The sequence below is a fragment of the Heliangelus exortis genome, assembly GCF_036169615.1.
Source record: "Heliangelus exortis chromosome W unlocalized genomic scaffold, bHelExo1.hap1 SUPER_W_unloc_2, whole genome shotgun sequence".
Lineage (NCBI taxonomy): Eukaryota > Metazoa > Chordata > Aves > Apodiformes > Trochilidae > Heliangelus > Heliangelus exortis.
The window spans coordinates 604,256-624,521 of NW_027285919.1; the positions used below are offsets into that span (position 1 = coordinate 604,256).

The window sequence follows — 20,266 nt, forward strand, 5'->3', positions numbered from 1 at the left end:
CCCCTTCCAACTTCCAACCTCATCCCCAGGTCAGGTCCCTCCCCCCCAGGCCCCTTCCCACCATTTCTTCCTCCCCCCGCATTTCCCGTGATTGCACTGCAGCTCCCAGGAGGTTTTGCTCCTTCACATAGGGACTGCACCCACACCCCCCACCCCGCAGCCAGGACCCCTCAACTGGTGAGCACCAGAGCATCGCCCCCCCCTCCCCACCAGCCTGGGCTGTGCCCCCCCTGCAGGTACTGGGAGGTGATGGGAGGTGATGGGAGGGGGGTGGTTATCCCAGAACTGCCCAAACTGGGGGCGAGCAGCACAAGATGGGGAAGAAGGGGGATGGGTGAGAGGGGGGAACTAAACTTATCCCTGGGGTGAGGGTGGTGGGATTGGTGACCCTCAACTTTTTAAGGATGGTGGAGGAGCTGTGATTGGGTCTCCCCCACTACATCCGGGGATTCCCAACTCCTTCTGGTTTGCAGGGCTGTGATAGGGGATCCCAAAGTCATCCCAATGGTTTGGGGGCTTCAGCTGGAGACCCTCAAAGGCACCTCACTGGGTGCCTTAAGGAAAAGGAAAGCTTTCAGTCAAAGTGTGATTTTGGATAAAAATAATTGAATCCATCCAGGATTAAAATTTGACACTGGCGAGCAATGCAGGAGAAGGTTTAGGATCCGCTCAGCCCATCTCCACCATCAGAAAATCCTTCAGGGTTAGAGACCCCAGAGGTGTCCTGACTGCGGGGGACGGTTTAGCGACAGTTCGGATCTGGTCCAACGGTGACACCATCACACAGGCACCATGTCCTACACCTGCCGTGACTGCGGGAAAGATTTTCGGTGGAGATCAGCTTTCATCAAGCATCAACGGATCCATACGGGTGAGAAACCCTTTAAATGTTCTGAGTGTGAGAAGGAGTTTAACTGCAGTTCCAATTTATCAAAGCATCGCCGCATCCACACGGGAGAGAAACCCTATAAGTGTCTGGAGTGTGGGAAGGAGTTTTCCCAGAGATCCAATTTATCACAGCATCGCCGCATCCACACAGGAGAGAAACCCTATAAGTGTCTGGAGTGTGGGAAGGACTTTGCCCAAAGTTCCCATTTATCACAGCATCAACGGATCCATATGGGAGGGAGACCCTATAAGTGTCTGGAGTGTGGGAAGGAGTTTACCCAGAGTTCTGCATTATCACGGCATCACCGCATCCATACAGGTGAGAAACCCTTTAAGTGTCTGGAGTGTGGGAAGGAGTTTGCCCAAAGTTCCCATTTATCACAGCATCACCGCATCCACATGGGAGGGAGACCCTATAGGTGTCTGGAGTGTGGGAAGGTTTTTTCCCGGAGTTCCTCTTTATCACGCCATCACCGCATCCATACAGGAGAGAAGTTGTATCCCTGCACTCACTGTGGGAAAGCCTTCAACAACAGCACCTCTTGGATTAATCACCAACATGTCCACACTGGGGAAAAACCCTACACGTGTCCCCACTGTGGGAAAGGCTTCACAGCCAGCTCGAATCTCACCCAACACTTACGGATCCATAGGGGTGAATGTCCCTACAAGTGTCCTGACTGTGGGAAGAGCTTCACAGCCAGCTCGAATCTCACCCGACACCTACGGATCCATAGGGGTGAACGTCCCTACAAGTGTCCTGAGTGTGGGAAGAGCTTCAGGCGAAGCCACCATTTGAAGAACCATCAACGCCTCCATACCAGTGAAAAACATTAAAGCTACACCCAGTGCAAGATAAGATTTTACTGAAAATTAGATTTCATCTGTCATTACCTGACCCATCACAGCCATCACCAAGTATGAAGGGTCAAGTTGCCCTCATTTTCCAAGCTCCATCACACCAATGATCCTTTCTTCATCTTCTTGTGAAAAACAATGCAGTCAGCTCAGGAACCACTTCATGACCCATCCAAAATTTGACTTCTAATATTTGTTTCAGCGTCATGAAGGCTTTTTTCCAAATAAGGAAAAAACAGAAAATATTTCCAATTATGACACCCTCCTAAAGGGATGTGGCAGGATGGGATCCTGGACACTTTTCCTGCACACCAGGCTGGGCGTGCAGCTGAGGGAGCAGTAGAAGAGGGAGGCAGCAGACTGCAGGACAATGCTGACAGCAGCAGAGCAGGATCATCTCTACTACATGGTTTTTAAATCCTTCCAGGGATGGTGATTCTACCACCATCCTGGGCTGACCAGTCCAACACCTAACGACTCTCTCAGAAAAGAAATTCTTCCTCCTAAACCTCCCCTGGTGCAACTTCAGGCCATGTCCTCTTGTCCTCTCATTGTTCACTTGAAAGAAGAGGCCAGCACCCACCTCAACACAACCTCCTGTCAGGGAGTTGTAGAGAGCAAGAAGCTCTTCTCTCAGCCTCATCTTCTCCCAACTGCACATTCCCAATTCCCTCAGTCTCTCCTCAGAGCACTTCTTCTCCAGACCCTTCACCACCTTGTAGATGCCTGCAGACTCCAGGAGCTGGCACAGCTCTTCAGAGGAGCGTTACTGCTCCTTGCCTGTCAGGAGGGATGCTTCATGAGCTCTCCTGAAACCTCTGTGACACCAGGGGTGATGTGATGGGACACCTCGAGCAGCCTGCAGTAAGGCATCTGTCAGCTGTCTCCTGAAATAAGAGAATTACATCTTGAATGGTTTCTCACGAGGACGGAACAAGCTTGTGACAGCTCAGTAGACAAGAATCTGGAAGAAAAGCCCCAGAAAATCTTCCCTGCTTGATTGATTCATTTCTTGTGAAGCAGTAGATTTCTAGAAATAGAAGTAGTAGTTTATAGAAACATATATGCAATGGTTTTACAGAAGTAGAAGTACAGAAGTTGTAGAAAAGTATAAGCAATATTTTAAGGGAGTCTCATGGAAATTTACTAGCTGAATAACATAGGTAGGTGTGTGTATGGCAATGATACATGTGATAATGGAATGTAATTACTAGGGAAAACTTATCCATGAGAGAAGATAATGGGATAAATAACTGTTGCTGAAATCTGCAGAAGGAGCAAAACTGAGACAAAATTAGTTATGAGTTCTTTTTGTATTTTTATCTGTGCTGCATTTGTGTAAGTTTTCCATTCTTATTTGGTTTTTTTATGCTCTACTGTCGTGAAGTTTGTGATCACCCTTCATAGTGAATAATGTTAGTGCACGTAATGCCACAAAGAAGTCTCTCATTTGGAATGCCCTTTTAGTGTCCTAAAAGACATCAATTTGTAAAGTGCACCTCTTGAACTGAAGAAGCTGGAGTGAAGAAGCTAAGCTTGTAGCCATCATGATATCATTGCCTTATGATATTCCCTTATGATATCATCATGCCTTGTGATGTGTGGACTCATGGGGTTAGGGGATTGCACTGTCTTGAGATGTCATTTGAGTATGTGGTTTTTGTGATCCAAGCAATCAGCCCTTGTGATTGCACAGCCTGAACATTGAAGTATCTAATTTTGTGCTTTTATAATATCTATTTTCATGCATACTTGTGATTTGTGTTCCCGAAAAATTACTTAAAAATAAACTTCAATTCTTAGAGCAACAGAATTGATGTTTTGATTGTAGAGAAATATTTCATTTCATCTTATTGTGATCAAGGGGTACTCGCATGGTGTCAGGAGGCTGTCACTCCTTGTTTACCCTCAGAGGGTAACTTTTCCCTGAAAGGGAAGCACTGGCCTGGGAGATGGAATCTCCTTTGGCTGTTGTCTGGGTCAGAACATGGGATGTGACAGTCCTGTGCTGTTGTGCCAGCAGCAGGTGGTTGTGCTGGAGTGCCCTGACATTTCCTGTAGCCCCCCAGGGCTGTGCTTGGCCACTCAATTGAGCAGCTGCCCTGACTGAGGTTGGAGCAGCCCTGGCACCTCCAGTGTCACCCGTGGCTTGCGTGGGAAGAGGAGGGAAAGGAGATTCCCCCTGGCACTGCCTCGGTGTCTAGTGGGAGAGGGGGAGAAGCAGAGGTTGTGTCTCTAGAGGGGAAGTGGCTGTGCTGGAAAGGAGGGAGGGAGGGGACATGAGCCATGACTTCAGTGTGTGTCCCATTGGGTTCCTGGGGAGCCTCAGGGAGAGCTGGAGGGAGCCCCGAGAGAGTTGAGCAAGTGGCCAAGTCTGGCGCTGGTCCTGTGCTGCTGGGCCGGGCTCCTGAGCCTGAGAGAGCTGCTGGCAAGCAGAGAGTGCTGCAGAGAGAGAGCTCTGGGCAGGAGCAGCTCCTCTGCAGAGCGCAGCAGGGCTGAGGGCACTGCCTGCAGGCAGCAGGGCAGGGCAGAGAGAGGAGGGAGAGAGAGGAGAAAGGCAGCCTGGGCTGGGAGGAGAGCTGAGAGCTGCCTGGGCTGGGGGAGAGAGAAATCTTCCCAGCCTCTGCCATGGTGAGTCTCTGGCTGCAGGGCAGTGAAGCTGGGCTTTCTGGAGGGGGTCTTCCTTCTCCAGCTGGCAGCCTGGGCCACAGCTGTTGGGATCCTTGCGGAGGATTTTGGTGGGCAGGAGGAAAAGGTTTGGCAGAGCAGGGCTGTCCTGGAGCAGTGTCAGAGGGAGAGGCCATGGGGCTGCCTTCTGCTGGAGATGGCTGCAGGGGCTGAGGGGGTGTGTGCAGGCAGGGGTGCCCAGGGCTGTCCTTCAGAGCAGGGTCCTGCAGCCCAGGAGCTGTGTGCTGGGGCAGGGACTCTGCTGCCTGCCTGCCTGCCTGCCAGGGGCAGCTCTCAGCCTGCCCGGGGAGCTCCCTGGTGCTGGCAGAAGCTGTGGCTGGCAGGAGACAGGGAGCACAGCGCAGGGTCCTTCTGGTTTTATGACGTTTCTGTGGGTCAGCAATGCTCACATATCCAGATCACACCAGAATATTTTTGAAGGGATTTTCATAGGCAAAGTCAGGGCAGAGATTTGTATTGAGAACTTGGCTTTTGTCAGGCTGTAATTTTCTGTCGTGTTAGGGTGGGATAGAACCTAATATGGGGAGGTGAGATCAGGGGCTGTGAGTCCCTACACCATCACCCTCCTGTGTTCTAGGAACCTCAGCCAGTGCTTTCATACCTGCTCAGATACCCTACACATACATCCAGCATCAGCTTCCAAGCTACATCAGGGTCTGTGTGACAGCACAGCCCTCAGGCAGCACATGAGCTCTGGGGTGTTGGGCACCTCCTCCTCCATCTGCTCACAGGAGAGCTGAAGTGCATCTGTGCTGCCATGTGCCCACCTCCCCCTGCCCAGGGGCTGGAGGTGCCTGCCAGGCATTATCACCATCTGGGAGATGTTGTGCAGGGCTGGGGGAGGGAAAGGCTTTCCTGAGTGCCTTTCCTCTGCCTCTCTCCATGCCCCCCTCAGCTGCTCTTGCTGTTGGTGTCAGGCTGGGAGCGGGAGTTTCAGCTGCAGGCACAGCTCTTGGGGCTCCTGCCATGCAGATGGTTTTGGGCAAGGAGGTGTCCAGGTGTGCTCTGCCCTGGGAAGCTCTGGGCAGTGCAGTCTGAGTGAGGCTGGGCAGGGAGCTGACCTCCCTTCATCAGATGCCCTCATTCCATCCCTGGGCTGTCTCCTTGGGCTGTCTGTCCAAGCTGGGAGCTGCCTTCCAGGGGGCACAATGAGCCTCGTGAGTCCTGGGCTGGAAACGGGGTGCTGAGACCTTGAGAAAGGGTCAGACACTGAGTGCTCTGAGCTGGGTCCCTCTGCTCTCAGCAGGGAGAGGCAGAGACACAGCCCAGCTCCCCCTTCTCTGCATGCAGCTGCAGGCAATGCTCTTTGCTCACTCTGTTCTGTCTGAGTGCTGCAGCAATGCTGAGGGGTTCTGATCCCCAAGAACACTCCCCATAGGAGATGGGGGGAGCTAGAAAAAACAAACCTCTCAAACTGCCTTCTGTTTTGCGGGCTCTTTTATGCAGAGAGCACAGAACATGCAAGACTTTGGCAGCACCAATGATTGCATATGAATAATTTCTACTCTGATATTGGTCCCTGTCCCCACCATTTGCATGAAGCCCTCATTGCAGGGCTGGGAAAACTCCTTGGCAGCCAGTGAACAGAGTCCCTGCTGCAGACACAAACATCAACAAGCAGGGTTGTAGCCATGGGCTTTAGGGAAGAAAAAGTGTGTGTGTGTAGGATGGAGATTTGGAATGGGAATTGGGTCTCATTTTTCAGAGAATCATCTCCTAAATTTTTGTGTTTCCTCCTCAAACAGCTCTCCATGCTTTTAAAAGCAGCAGATGTCCAACAGCAGCTCCATCAGGCAGTTCCTCCTCCTGGCATTTGCAGACAGGCGGGAGCTGCAGCTCTTGCACTTCTGGCTCTTCCTGGGCATCTACCTGGCTGCCCTCCTGGGCAACGGCCTCATCATCACCACCATCGCCTGTGACCACCACCTCCACACCCCCATGTACTTCTTCCTCCTCAACCTCTCCCTCCTCGACCTGGGATCCATCTCCACCACTCTGCCCAAAGCCATGGCCAATTCCCTCGGGAACAACACGGACATCTCCTACAAGGCATGTGCTGCACAGCTCTTGTTCCTTCTATTCTTCATCACAGCAGAGTTTTATTTCCTGACCATCATTTCCTACGACCGCTACGTGGCCATCTGCAAACCCCTGCACTACGGGACCCTCCTGGGCAGCAGAGCTTGTGTCCACATGGCAGCAGCTGCCTGGGGCACTGGGTTTCTCACTGCTCTGCTGCACACAGCCAATACATTTTCCCTGCCCCTCTGCCAGGGCAATGCCCTGGACCAGTTCTTCTGTGAAATCCCCCAGATCCTCAAGCTCTCCTGCTCACACTCGTACCTCAGGGAACTTGGGGTTCTTCTGGTCAGTGTATGTCTATCATTTGGGTGTTTTGTTTTCATAGTGGTGTCCTATGTAGAGATCTTCAGGGCTGTGCTGAGGATCCCCTCTGAGCAGGGAAGGCACAAAGCCTTTTCCACGTGCCTCCCTCACCTGGCCGTGGTCTCCCTGTTCATCAGCACTGGCATCTTTGCCCACCTGAAGCCCCCCTCCATCTCCTCCCAATCCCTGGACTTGGCAATGGCAGTTCTGTACTCGGTGGTTCCTCCAGCAGTGAACCCCCTCATCTACAGCATGAGGAACCAGGAACTCAAGGGTTCACTGAGGAAATGGTCAGGGTTTTTCAGCAGCCATAGGTGTCGTCCTGTCCTCTTCAGATGACTCACAGCGTGTTTCAGGACATTGAAAGTTTGTCTTTCTTGACATTATTTCCTTTTCCTTCCACTGTTATTTTAATTTCTTCAAAGTAACATCATTATTCATCCCTCGTCTTTTAATATGCACTCATCCTTTGTGACCAGTAATGAAACTTTGTGCAAAAGGAGAGACTCCACAGATTTCAAGTGAAATAAAGGAACCTGCAACAAATATTTTGTCTGCTGTCTCTGCTCTGTGTACTATGAACGAATGGGAAGTGAAAGCCCCTCCCTGTCTGCAGCAGCCCTGGGAAGTCTGCTCTGTGCCTGGAGCAGTCAGAGCTCTTGAGGAGCACAAGGGCCAGGGCTGTTGTGCTGGGCTGGGCAGAGGGGATGGCCCCGAGGGGCTGCAGAGCTCTGCGGATCTCCTGGAGAAGAGAGCAGGGGACACAGGGTGCCTCCTGCTCCTTTTGCCATGCATGGTCACCCATCTGGGGCTCTGAGCTCTCTCTGCCCCCCAGGAGCTGCTGTGCCCTTCCGAGGGGCTGGGGCTGTGGTGGGACTGCCCAGAGCAGCCTGGGGAGGGCACTGGTGAGGGGCCAGCAGCAACTGGGCTGTGCTGGGAGAGAGGGGAGGGGAGGGGAGGTGGGAGAGCCTGGAGGGAGCTGTTCTGGGCTGGCAAGTGAAACCCTGGCAGAGAAAGCCATGGGTGTGTAACTGGCCCTGCATGGCCATGGAGGGGAACACTGCCAGCAGAGGCTGCGGTGTTTATACTGGCCTATACTGGTCTATAGTAGTATGTACTGCTCTATACTGGTATATACTCATTAAACTGGTGCCTCCATGTGCCTCCCTCACCTGGCCGTTGTCTCCCTGTTTATCAGCACAGCCATCTTTGCCTACCTGAAGCCCCCCTCCGTCTTCTCCCCTTCCATGGATCTGGTGGTGTCATTTTTATACTCGGTGGTTCCTCCAGCAGTGAACCCCCTCATCTACAGCATGAGGAACCAGGAGCTCAAGGGTTCTCTCTGTAAAATTATTCCATTGACATCTTTCAACAATGAAAAATTCATCACCGATCTCCACAAATGAGTCTCACAATATCTTATTGCCTTCTTTTGTTTATTTAGGGGGGGGGATTTGATTGTTTGTTTTTTGTCTGTAACTATTGGGTTTTTCGTTCCCTCTTTTTTTCTTGTCATTCATGGTTATGTTCCTTATTAATGTTTAGATATGTATTGCTAAAACTCACAAATGTCTGGTCTTTGTCTCACCGGGTTCTGTTTTAAGATTTGTTCTAACACTTACTCAGAGTCCTTGATTTTCCACTAACTAAAACCATCTGCTCTACTTGACATCCTGTCCTTCCAGTGTCTCACGTGACCCACTCAGCATGGTGTCACTTTCAAATTCCCTGAGGGTGCACGTGATGCCACTCTCTGTGTCACTGGTGAAGATATTGAACAGGACTGGTCCTGTTATAGACCCCTGAGGGACCATATTGGAATCTGACCTGGTCCCCAACACTTCCATACAAAGAAAGAATTGGCATTTCTAGGCCATGAATGGCCAGGTTGTTATAGGAACAATTCAAAACCCAAAAAATAAAAATTAATCCAAAGTCATTTCTAACATCTGTGTGAATTATTCACCCGTGGGACAATGGGAGAGCATCCCAGGATGACCTTTTCAGTTGAGGGTGGGAGGTTTCAGTGGGGTCAGAAACTCCCCGTGGGAAGCCAGAGTAGGGACAGGTGGGGATTTGATACCAGCAGCAGAGCTGGGCTGAGGGACTCAACACCCTCTGTGCCTGAGTCTGTACTGAAGGGGTCTGCAGGGCTCTGTGCTCAGGAAAGGGCACAGGAGGGGAGCTCGGATGGGCAGGAGCCTCAGGACATACCAGAAGGACAAATCCAGGGTCTGCCCCTGACAGGGACTCACCTTGGCCATGGCCCAGGCTGGAACCTATAACATTACTGATAGTGTAGGGTTAGATGGGGATGGTGCAGCATGCACAAACCTTTGCCTCACAGGCTTAGGGCATGGCATGTGATAAGGATCTACAGTCTCATCATGGTATAGATCACATCTCGTACAGCCAATTCTTTCAGATACCTGAGAGCTTATCCCAGTGTGGGTGCTTTGACCTGTGGGCAGTCTATTTCCTCTTTATAGGGATATGTCCAATGGGCATGAAATGTGTATCCTATGTGTATCTCCTAGCTGTGTGAAAAACCATTGCACCATGTACACACTGTTGAAGACCATACCACAACTACGGTTCTTAAGCAGCTCTTACCAGGAATGAACCACAGAGCAACACTAATCCCAGATAAAAAGCCACAGATCACACACCCTGAGAGCCAAAGGTGCAGCGTGATTGGTTTAATTTCCAACCCTGTGAAATTTCCAAAGAAAATTGTTTGATTCCCACTCAGCGGAGCAATCTGGGTATCCTCCCACTGGACTCAAAATTCAAACTTTTCATATAAATGAGTTGAAATTTGAACTGGGCTTGAGCTAATTAGCTTAAAGCCCCACGTTGGGTGCCAATAAATCTGTCAGGGTTCAATGCTGGGCCACCAATTAACCAAATGACAAAATCTCTGTATTAATGCCCCTCCCCACCCTGATAAAGAAAGGAGAGAGAATAAGGGAGAGAGACTTATGGGTTGGAAACTAAACTTCACAGCTTTAATGAAACAGTAATGATAAAAAGGAAAAAATACTAAATATATAAAAATACATAGAAAAATCGTACCATGTTCCTCCCCCCTCGCCCCCAATAACTCTCACGTCACCACCAAGGCTTCAGGGCAGCCCTGGGAAAGTCCAGGCTGGACTCCCGGAGTCAGCAGGACTGGTTTAATCCCAGATCAGTTGTAGGGGTGATCATTGCAATCCCTCCTTCTCCTTCAGTTTAAAGCCTCTTTAAAGCAGCTTAAAGAAAGAGCTGCAGGCATGGACAGTGTAGGGTGTAGTGAAATGAGGCAACCAGGTGGCACTAATTGCCAGGTAGTGGGCATGACCTTGTGTTAAGCCCACCTGTGCCTGATTAGGGCGGGCCCCTACTGCGCATGAGCAGGATTAGGGGGCCAATAAAGCTCACACCTGAGGAAGCCAGAGGCTGGCCACTTTCGGAGCAGTAGCACTGATTCAGGCTGGTCAGCCCTGAGAGCATCAGACTCAGAGCACTATTCGTGTGTTTCTGCTGGAACACCTGTCTGGACCTTGGAGCGCTGTGCCCTAAAAAAGGTTTGTCTTGCTACAGTAGGGCAGCCTGCAGGAGAGGAGGCCAAGGGCTCTGGAAGGCTGAAAGGCCCAGCAGGACCAAGGGCTTTGTCACCTCAGACATGGCAGCTGCCTCAACCACCATGGTCTACCAGGAGTAATTTTGTCCTGATGCTCTGGACTTCCTTTCCCCTTCTTGGGGAGGTCAAGACATGTCAGAATATTTATTACACATTTTCATACTGTACTGTCCGTAGGAAGAGTCCTGACCTACAAGTGAGGGATGGGCTCTGCCTTCCCATTGATGGGAGGTCAGAGTTTGTCCTCAATGCTTCATGAATACATAAATAAATAATGAAAAATCCTTGCTTTCAGAGCCACCTATACAGAATTTTTGCCTCCCTGCAATCATGGCCTCCAGTGATCTGCTCTAACAAGGCCATGGGGAGGCTCTGGCAGGAAAGGCTCTCAGTGGGGCCAATCACTGTTTCAAGGTACTTTCAGGTTCCATTCTGACTTCTGGAGCAGTTTGTTCATTCATCTCTCAGCACCTGAGGATCATGGACTCAGCTCCAAACACACCCTGGGGCTCAGTGAAATACAGAGAGCACTAAAGGGCCATGGCTCTCCATGGGATATTCTTCACATCTTCAAGACTTGTACAGCTAATTGGAGAGGTTTTCATACTGCAGTTAAGAAGGAACATTTCCTACTGTGATTAATGAAAACTGATTCTGGGGGGTTTTTTAGTTTCTTGTTTTGTTCTCCTTTAATATTTTAAGAGATGATCTCATGATTTTCATTTTAGAGAAGAGGTGATAGAAGCTCCCTGAGGGCTGACACCGTGTGGGCAACTTTACTTCTCACCTCCCCAGCCCCACCATTCCTTTCATGCCCGTCCTGGGACTTCCATCCCTGGTCCTTGCATCAGACTTCTCCTCTCCTCTCTGCAGCTGGAGGTTACAGCTTCACTGCACCACCTCCCACCTGCTCTCCTCAGAGAACTGACTGCACACGGGCACAGCAGGAGTTTTCCTTTGTGCCAGCCAAGAAAAGTCACACAGAGAAAGTGAAGAAGAATCTGATGGGAAATGGTTTAGAGAGACAGATGGGAAAAGAGAGATGTGATCATCATGACAGAGGTGGCTAAAGAGACAATCAGGCTGCTGAAAGACAGGCGAGCTTTGAACAACCTGCTGCTCAAAGCAGCACCCAGGGGAGAGGCATCTGAATGAGCAAAGAGTAGGAGAAGGGGACAATTGGAGAGGAATGGGAATGGCCTTTGTCTGGACAGTCTGTGTCTGGAAAGGTGACTTTAGAAATGGTCACTGGATCACCACCACCAGGCAGAAGTGCACCAGGCACTCTGCACTTGGTATGTTCCTCACCCCTTTTTGGGGTAGTTGGGAGGTGTTGTGCATTTTTCCTACAGTTTTTATTGCTCATCGTCATGCCCCATGGCCCCCAGAAGAATCCTGACCCACAAGTGAGGGATGGGCTCTGCCTTCCTATTGCCTGGGGTTCAGAGTTTGGCCTGACTGATCCATAAAAGAAATAAATAAATAAATACAGAAACAAACAAATAAAGAAATACCTGTGGCTTCAGAGCCACCTTTACAGAACCTTTGTCTCCCTGCAATCATGGCCTCCAGTGACCTTCTCTAACAAGTTTCTGGGGAGGCTTTGCCAGTAACGGGACCCAAAGGGGCCAACCAATGCTTCAAAATACTTCAAAATAATTTGGGTTTTTGTTTTGGCTTTAACTTTTAAAACCGTTTTTTTTTCAGTCTCCTGTCAGTACTCATGGGCTCAGTCTCTGGCACCAGGGGGCCCATTACAGTACTGAGCAGCCGTGAGTCACCCTGTGGTGTTTTTAGTGTTCAAGACTCACGCAGCAAATTGGAGAGGGTCCATTTTGGAGGAAGATTACAAAGAGCATCAAAAAAGGTTTTTTAAAAAGTTCTGTTTTACTGGTTTTCACTTGAGAATTGTATATTCAACTGGTATTGGTGCAGAGGTCTCTGAAAGAGGGCTGGACAGTGAGGAGAAACCTTTGAGATCCAACGCTTCATGGAGAACATTGTTCCTCACCTCCCCAAACACAACATTGCTCTCATTGGTGGGAGGGATTTGGAGTCAACTGGGAGGGACTGGGAGAGACTGGGAGGGGATTGGGGTCAACTGGGAGGGACTGGGATGGATGGGGAGGGACTGGTTTATACTGGTGTGTACTGGCCTGTACTGGTTTAACTGGCCTATAGTGGTGTATAGTACTTATACTGGTTTATACTCATCTGTACTGGTTTGTACTGGTCTGTACCGGTTTACACTGGTCTGTAGTGGTTATACCCTTTATACTGGTTTGTATTGGTCTATACTGGTTTATACTGGTTTATACTGGTTATATTGGTTTATACTGGTCTATACTGGTCTACTGGTTAACAGTGGTCTGTACTGATTTGTACTGGTCTATACTGCTCCATACTGGTTATACTGGTCGATGCAGGTCTATACTGGTTTATACTGGTAATAATGGTTATAGTGGCTTATACTGGCCTACACTGGTCTATACTGGTTAGTACCTCCTATATTCGTTTATACTGGATATAGTGCTCTATACAGGTCTGTACTGGTCTATATTGGTTGTACTGGTTATACTGGCATATACTGGTTATACTGGTCTATACTGATTTGTACTGGTCTCTACTAGTCTGTACTGCTCTATACTGGTATATACTCGTTAAACTGGTCTTTACTGCTCTATACTGGTTATACTGGTTTATACTGGCCTATACTAGTTTGTACTGCTTCTATTCGTTTATACTGGTTATACTGGTAAAACTGGTCTATACTGGCCTAGACTGGTCTATAGTGGTTTATACTGGTCTATACTGGTCTGTACTGGTTTTTACTGATTTATACTGGTCTGTAATGGTCTATACAGGTTTGTACTGGTCTTTACTGGTCTGTACTGGTCTATTCTGGTTATACTGGTTTATTCAGGTCTGTCCAGGTCTATACTGGTTTTTAGTGGTCGATACTGGTCTATACTGGTTATACTGGTTTATAGTGGTTATATTGGTTTATACTGGTTTATACTGGTCTGTACTGGTTTTTACTGGTCGATACTGGTCTATACTGGTTATACTGGTTTATCGTGGTTATATTGGTTTATACTGGTTTATACTGGTCTGTACTGGTTTTTACTGGTCGATACTGGTTTATAAACGTTTATACGGGTCTATACTTGTTATACTGGTTTTTACTGGTAATACTGGTTTTTACTGGTCATACTGGTTTTTACTGGTCTTTACAAGTCTATATTGGTTTATACTGGTTATACTGGTCTATACAGGTTTATACTGGTCTATACAGTTTATGCTGGTCTACACTGGTCCATAGTGGTCTGTACTGGTCAATACTGGTTATACCAGTTTATACTGATATGTACTGGTCTGTAATGGTCTATACTGGTCATACCAGTTTATACTGATTTATACTGGTCTGTAATAGTCTATACTGGTTTGTACTGGTCTGTACTGATCTATACTGGTTTATTCTGGTCTATCCAGGTCTATACTGGTTTTTAGTGGTCTATGCTGGTCTATACTGGTTTATACAGGTTTGTACTGGTCTATCCTGGTTATACTGGTCGATACCGGTTTATACTGGTTTATACTAGTTTATACTGGTCTATACTGGTCTATAGTGGTCTATACTGGTCATAATTGTTTATACTGGTTTTAAAGGCTTATACTGGTCTATACTGTTTACACTGGTTTATAAAGGGTTGTACGGGTCTTTACTGGTTATACTGGTTTTTACTGGTAATACTGATTTATATTGGTGTTTACAGGTCTATACTGGTTTATGTTGGTTATACTGGTTTATAATGTTTAAACTGGTCTATACTGGTCTATACTGGTTTATACTGGTTATACTGGTCTATACTGGTTATACTTGTTTATACTGGTCTATACTGGTTAATACTGGTTTATCCTGGTTATACTGGCCTTTACTGGTTTATACTGCTCTATACTGTTTTATTCTGGTTTATAATGGTCTATAGGGGTTTGTACTGGTCTATGCTGCTCTATACTGGTTATACTGGTCTATACAGGTCTATACTGGTTTATACTCGTTATAATGTTTATACTGGTTTCTGTTGGTTTATACTGGCCTAAACTGGTCTGTACTTGTTTATACTGCTTATATTCTTGTACACTGGTTATACCGGTCTACACTGGTTATACTGGTTTATACTGGTCTATACTGATCTATACAGGTCTATAAAGGTTTATACTGGTTTTACTAATTAAACTGGTTTATACTGGTTTATACTGGTCTATACTGATCTATACAGGTCTATTAAGGTTTATACTGGTTTTACTAATTAAACTGGTTTATACTGGCTTATACTGTTTATATGAGGTTGTACTGTTATACTGGTCTATACTTGCTATACTGCTTTATACTGGTGTATACTGGTTTTTCCTGGTTTATAGTGGTCTCTACTGTTTGTACTGGACTATACTGCTCTATACTGGTTATACTGGTCTATAAAGGTCTCTACAGGTTTATACTTGTTATAGTGGTTATGCTGGTTTATACTGGTTTCTACTGGGCTATACTGGTCTATACTGGTTTATACGGCTTATATTCGTTTATACTGGTTATATTGGTCTATACTGGTTATAGTGGTTTATACTGGTCTATACAGGTCTACATGGGTTTATACTGGTTTTACGGGTAAAACTGGTCTATACTGGTCTATGCTGGTCTATAATGTTTTATACTGTTAATATTTTTTTTACTGGTTATACTGGTTTATACTGGTTATACTGTTTTATACTGGTTATTCTGGTCTATACGTGTCTATACTGGTTTATAATGCTTATACTCGTCTATCCTGGTTTATACTGGTCTATACTGTTTGATACTGGTTTATTCTGGTTTGTAATGGTATATTCTGGTTTGTACTCTGTTTATTATATTTATTATTATATACTGTATACTATGATGTTATATATTTCAATATTACTTATAAAAATATTAATAATAATAACAATGCTTATAATATAATGTTATATACAATACATGATATATAAGAATAAATGTATAATATATATCATATATATAATATATAATATAAAATATAAAATATATAATAGATAATAGATAATAGGTAATATATTAAAATATTCAAATATAGTATGTAATAAATCACATCATATTAATTATTATTAAAATATATTAATATTATTTTATATTATTATTTATTACTGTACTTTATTATGCATTATTATTACTTAATTCATTATATTCATTTTATAATTATATATATATAATTTTATTAATTTATTAATTATTTATTATATACTATATGCCACTATTTATTATATATTTTTAAATAACATTATTACTTATTATTGCATATTTTTATTTATTATATATACATTATATATATACTACTATATATATCATATATAGTATGTCTATACTTTATATATTATATAGTGTATGTTTATTACATAATTTATTATTATTTTTAATATTTAATTTTTAGTCATTATGTATGTATTGTTTTATATTTTTATATGTTAGTATTTATTATTATATAATTTAAATCATCATTATTTTATTATTATTACTTAATTTGTCTATTTGTTATATTTGTTATTATATATTATCTGTATTATTCTATATCAATATTTATTGTTATTTGAATTACTTATAATCATTTATTCCTATAATTTTTTATATTTATTATTATTATTTACATCGTTCTCGTTTTATTATCTGTTTTTAAATTAATTATTATAATTTATTTATTTATTTATTTGTTTTTATTATTTAAATGCTATTATTTATTATAAAATTTATTTTTATTTATTATTTATTGTTGCGTGAGACGAATCTCGCCGAGGGCGCGAGCTCGGTTCGTGAACAGAGTCAATCGAGCTAGTGTTGGTTCGGGTTAGTATCAGTGAACTCACTTTGATCCGCCCGGCTCTGGCGCCTGCTCCGGAAGCCACACCCTGCCGATCCCGGGCATGCGCACCTGGGCCAGCCCCAACACAGGCGGGGCGAGCACCGTCCGGGCCCATCACCCAGCAAGTCCTGGCACCTGCTGCCTACATTTCCCCCCCTTTTTTTTTTTTTTTTTTTTTTTTTTAAAGTTTTTTTAAGTTTTTATGGGGGAAAAGATGACAAATACGCGAAGATCTTAGTTGCGTGGTGCCTCGTTGTTCAGAGCTGGTGGTGCTGGTCTGGTCAGGGCAGGGCGTGTCCATTTGCTGGGCACCCAGAGAGGCCCAGAGTCTGTGGATACACAGCTTTACCCTCTCCCGGTGAACAGCAATGGTCTTGGCCCCATCCATTGACCTGTTGTTGGTTCTTTGTAATAAATTTGGACTTCAGGCATGCTGATGACTTTCTGCAACGAGTAATGTAGAAGGACGGGTGGCTCTTGGGAGTCGCGGCTTAGGCTCAGAAAATTTAGAGTGAAGAGCGCTTTACTAAGCCGCGTCTGTGGGTCCATATTTTCGCTGTCTTTTTGTTTCTGTAGGTATGTCTTCAGGGTGCGATTGGCTCTTTCTACGATCGCTTGCCCTGTAGACGAATGGGGGATTCCTGTGATGTGTTTCACTCCCCAGGTAGCGAAAAATTGCTTGAGCTTTGCGCCTGTGTAGGCCGGCGCGTTGTCTGTTTTTATTACCTCAGGAATCCCCATGACAGCGAAACAGTTGGTCAGATGACGGACCATGTGTAGCGCCTTCTCCCCCATCTGAGCTGTTGCCCAGAGCATGCCTGAGAAGGTGTCAATTGTAACATGGACATATTTCAGTCTTCCGAATTCCGGGACGTGTGTTACGTCCATCTGCCAGATTTCTCCGGCTTGAAGCCCGCGTGGATTCACACCCATTCCCAGGGCAGGGCCGAACTGGGCGCACTGGGGGCAGGCTTTAACAATGCCTTTTGCCTCCTCCCAAGTGATGTCGAACGTGCGCTTCAAGGCCCTAGCGCTCTGATGAAATAGAGAATGGCTGTTCTGGGCTTTGGAGAATTCGGTAACTGGGTTTTGTAAACCTAAGCTGACTAGAGAGTCAGCTTTGGCATTCCCTTCCCCCAGGCCTAGCGCTGTCTTGTGGCTACGGATATGAATAATGCAGCATGGCTGTGTTCGGATTCTCAGTGCACGCTGCAATGATAGGAAGAGTTCCTGTAGCCTTTTGTTGGGCACTGGCTTAATAAGGGCATCCTCGATACAGTTCGCGACTCTGACTGCGTATTGGGAGTCAGGGCCCAGATGATCGCGAGCAGTTCCAGGGTTTGTAGATTGTCCTCGGAGGTGCCTGGAATCAGATGCTGTTTCCACTGGCCTTTGTCCTTCCATACACAGGCAGCCATTCTGGATCTTTGTCCAGCGTCTGTGAATACTGTTATACCGGGCACTGGGCGCTCCGAGACAATCGGTTGCTCGACCCACTGGAACTGGCTGATAGCTTGTAATTGCTGATGTTTTGGGCCATCATGACGCACCTCGCCGGGATAACCAAGTAGGGCGAGCTGTAGAGGCTCGGAGTGTTGTAGCATCCAGTCAAAATCGGCGGTTTTGATTGGGATGTTGATCCACTCCGGTTCTTGGCCGTCTACTTCCAGGCAGCGCTGGCGTCCCTTCCGTATGAGGAATGCTATTACCTCGGTCTTTTGCCATATGCCCTTCTGAGGCGTATGGGGAGGCAATAGCCATTCTAAAATAGCTATAGACTCTGATCTTGTAGAGTCTCGGTTATAAGTCAGATTGAGTTTGCGTTCCCCAGGTATTCTTTTGTTCGTGAAGTCCTGCATGAGTAAGGCGAAGGGGAATGAGGGGTGGTTACATACCCACACTCCGATGGGGTGGGTGGCGTCTCGCCGATCCGCATAGCCGGTTGTCAGCTTGTGGACGACCTGCTTCAAGGCATTGGAGTGGTCCTCGGTCCAGTCCACAAGTGCCCCTGGATGTGTACCCCGTAATAAGGAGAAAAAGGGGTGGATGTCTGCATTGGTGAGACCTATAATGGGTCTAACCCATTGTAGTTCGCCCACTAGTTTTTGGGCGTCATTCAGCGTTTTAACTGAATGGACTACTTCTAATTTTTGAGGTCTCACCATAGCATCAGTTACCTTCCACCCTAGGTAGCTCCAGGGTGACTTCATTTGAATTTTTTCCGGAGCTACGATTAGTCCTTTGGTCTTGAGGTGGTCGGTCAAGACCTGGCTGATGTTTTCGGGGAACGGGGCTTGCTGGCAAAATAAGATGTCATCCATATAATGATAAATTATCGTATCCGGCATTGCTTTTCTAATTGGCGCGAGCGCCCGTGCCACATACGATTGGCATATGGTCGGGGAATTTCTCATTCCCTGTGGCAGTACCACCCACTCATATCGCTTCGCTGGTTCACTTTTGTTAACTGATGGGACCGTGAACGCGAAGCGAGCAGTATCGTCACGATTTAAGGGGATATTGAAAAAACAGTCCTTTAAATCCATGACCAGAAGGTGCCAGTCTCTAGGTAGCATGGTAAGCAGGGGCAGCCCAGGTTGGAGGGCGCCCATTGGCTACATCTGGTCATTAATTTTTCTCAGATCTTGTATCAATCTCCACTTGCCCGACTTTTTTGGAACCACGAAGATGGGCGTGTTCCACGGGCTCACAGATGGCTGGACGTGTCCAGCGTCTAGCTGTTCTTTTATCAGGCGATTTGCTATGTCTAGCCGCTCCTTGGAAAGGGGCCACTGCTCTACCCAGACAGGGGTATCCAACTTCCAACGGAGTCTGGGGGTCAGCGGCATGTCAAGAGTGGCCCTTATTGAAAATTTTGGGAGGGTTGGGTGGGTTCAGGGATAGTGAGGATGGCCCCTATCTGGCTCATCATGTCCCGACCAACCAACCCCCCGAGCTGACCGGGCAAGGGTAACACATATGGTCTCACAGTTACCACTTGCCCTTCTGGAAATTTAATTTGTACTGGTTGGTGCGCTTGCAGGGGGTGGAACCGCCACCTATCCCCTGAACGGCGTCAGAAACTGCAATAAGCTTCCATTTTCGAGGCCAGATATTCTTACTGATGATTGTGACGTCGGCTCCTGTATCTAGCATTACAGGGAGGGTTTTTACCTCTTTGCCGATCGCCATCTGTATGTTTATAATCGGCCTTGTTCTCATCTGTTGCGCCAGGGTTAGCAAGGTGTCTCCAGATGAGCCAAAGGCCCGATCGCCTCTCTCTGTTTTAACGTTCTTTCCTAGGTCTAATTTTGGGAGTGGGACTAGCTGTGCTAATCGGGTCCCTGCCTTAATTACTAGGGGGGGATTTAGTGTAAAACACATTATCTTTATTTCCCCCGTGGAGTCGGCGTCTATAACCCCTGGGAGCACTACTAGTCCTGCCAGTCCTGAGGAAGAACGTCCTACTAAAAGTGCACCAACGTTAGAATTTTCATGGATTACCGGTCCGTACGTGTTTGTTGGTATTGTGTGGACAGCCGTGGTCAGCAGCGTGGTGTCTATCGCAGATTGTAAATCGATGCCGAGGCTTCCCCGGGTTGCTGGGGCGGGGAGCCGGCATACAGCGTTGGCCCGGCTACTTGTATCCCGGTGCGGGGGCCCCTCGCGCTGTTCCTGCCGTTTTTTTGGTACCAGCAGGCTGCGTCGTTGTGTGTCGCTTGCTGACAGCGATTACACCAGACGACTGCAGAGCAGTTTCACCAGGTGTGTCCCCTTGCGTGGCATCGCGAACAGACCGGGCTGGACTGCCTCTGTCTGTTCGGGCAATTTCGCCGGTTTTGACGGCCACGTCCTCCGTTATTGCCCAGTTTTTGTACTACCGCCGCGAGGAGCTGATGGGTTGGCTCCA

General features: G+C 46.9%; 2 protein-coding genes across 2 annotated transcripts; both read left to right on the forward strand.

Annotated features, from left to right (window-relative positions):
* The first annotated feature begins 623 nt into the window (after positions 1 to 623).
* Positions 624 to 1,868, forward strand: LOC139790577 (zinc finger protein 383-like). The gene is made up of 2 exons (XM_071732444.1): positions 624 to 1,207; positions 1,376 to 1,868. The coding sequence occupies exons 1-2, from the start codon at positions 793 to 795 to the stop codon at positions 1,723 to 1,725; spliced, it is 765 nt and encodes a 254-aa protein (XP_071588545.1). The 5' UTR covers positions 624 to 792; the 3' UTR covers positions 1,726 to 1,868.
* A 4,248-nt stretch (positions 1,869 to 6,116) lies between these two features.
* Positions 6,117 to 8,225, forward strand: LOC139790566 (olfactory receptor 14A16-like). Its single transcript, XM_071732432.1, has 2 exons — positions 6,117 to 6,961; positions 8,023 to 8,225. Exons 1-2 carry the CDS (start codon positions 6,205 to 6,207, stop codon positions 8,223 to 8,225), a joined length of 960 nt encoding a protein of 319 aa, XP_071588533.1. The 5' UTR covers positions 6,117 to 6,204.
* The last annotated feature ends 12,041 nt before the right edge of the window (positions 8,226 to 20,266 follow it).

What these genes read in the sequence shown, in the direction of transcription:
- LOC139790577 (XM_071732444.1), top strand. Translation starts at nt 793, where the DNA reads ATGTCCTACACCTGCCGTGACTGCGGGAAAGATTTTCGGTGGAGATCA. An exon ending in GCATCACCGCATCCATACAG is followed by an intron (nt 1,208 to 1,375) that starts GTGAGAAACCCT and finishes GCATCCATACAG; the next exon opens with GAGAGAAGTTGTATCCCTGC.
- LOC139790566 (XM_071732432.1), top strand. Translation starts at nt 6,205, where the DNA reads ATGTCCAACAGCAGCTCCATCAGGCAGTTCCTCCTCCTGGCATTTGCA. An exon ending in CTCCCTGTTCATCAGCACTG is followed by an intron (nt 6,962 to 8,022) that starts GCATCTTTGCCC and finishes TTATCAGCACAG; the next exon opens with CCATCTTTGCCTACCTGAAG.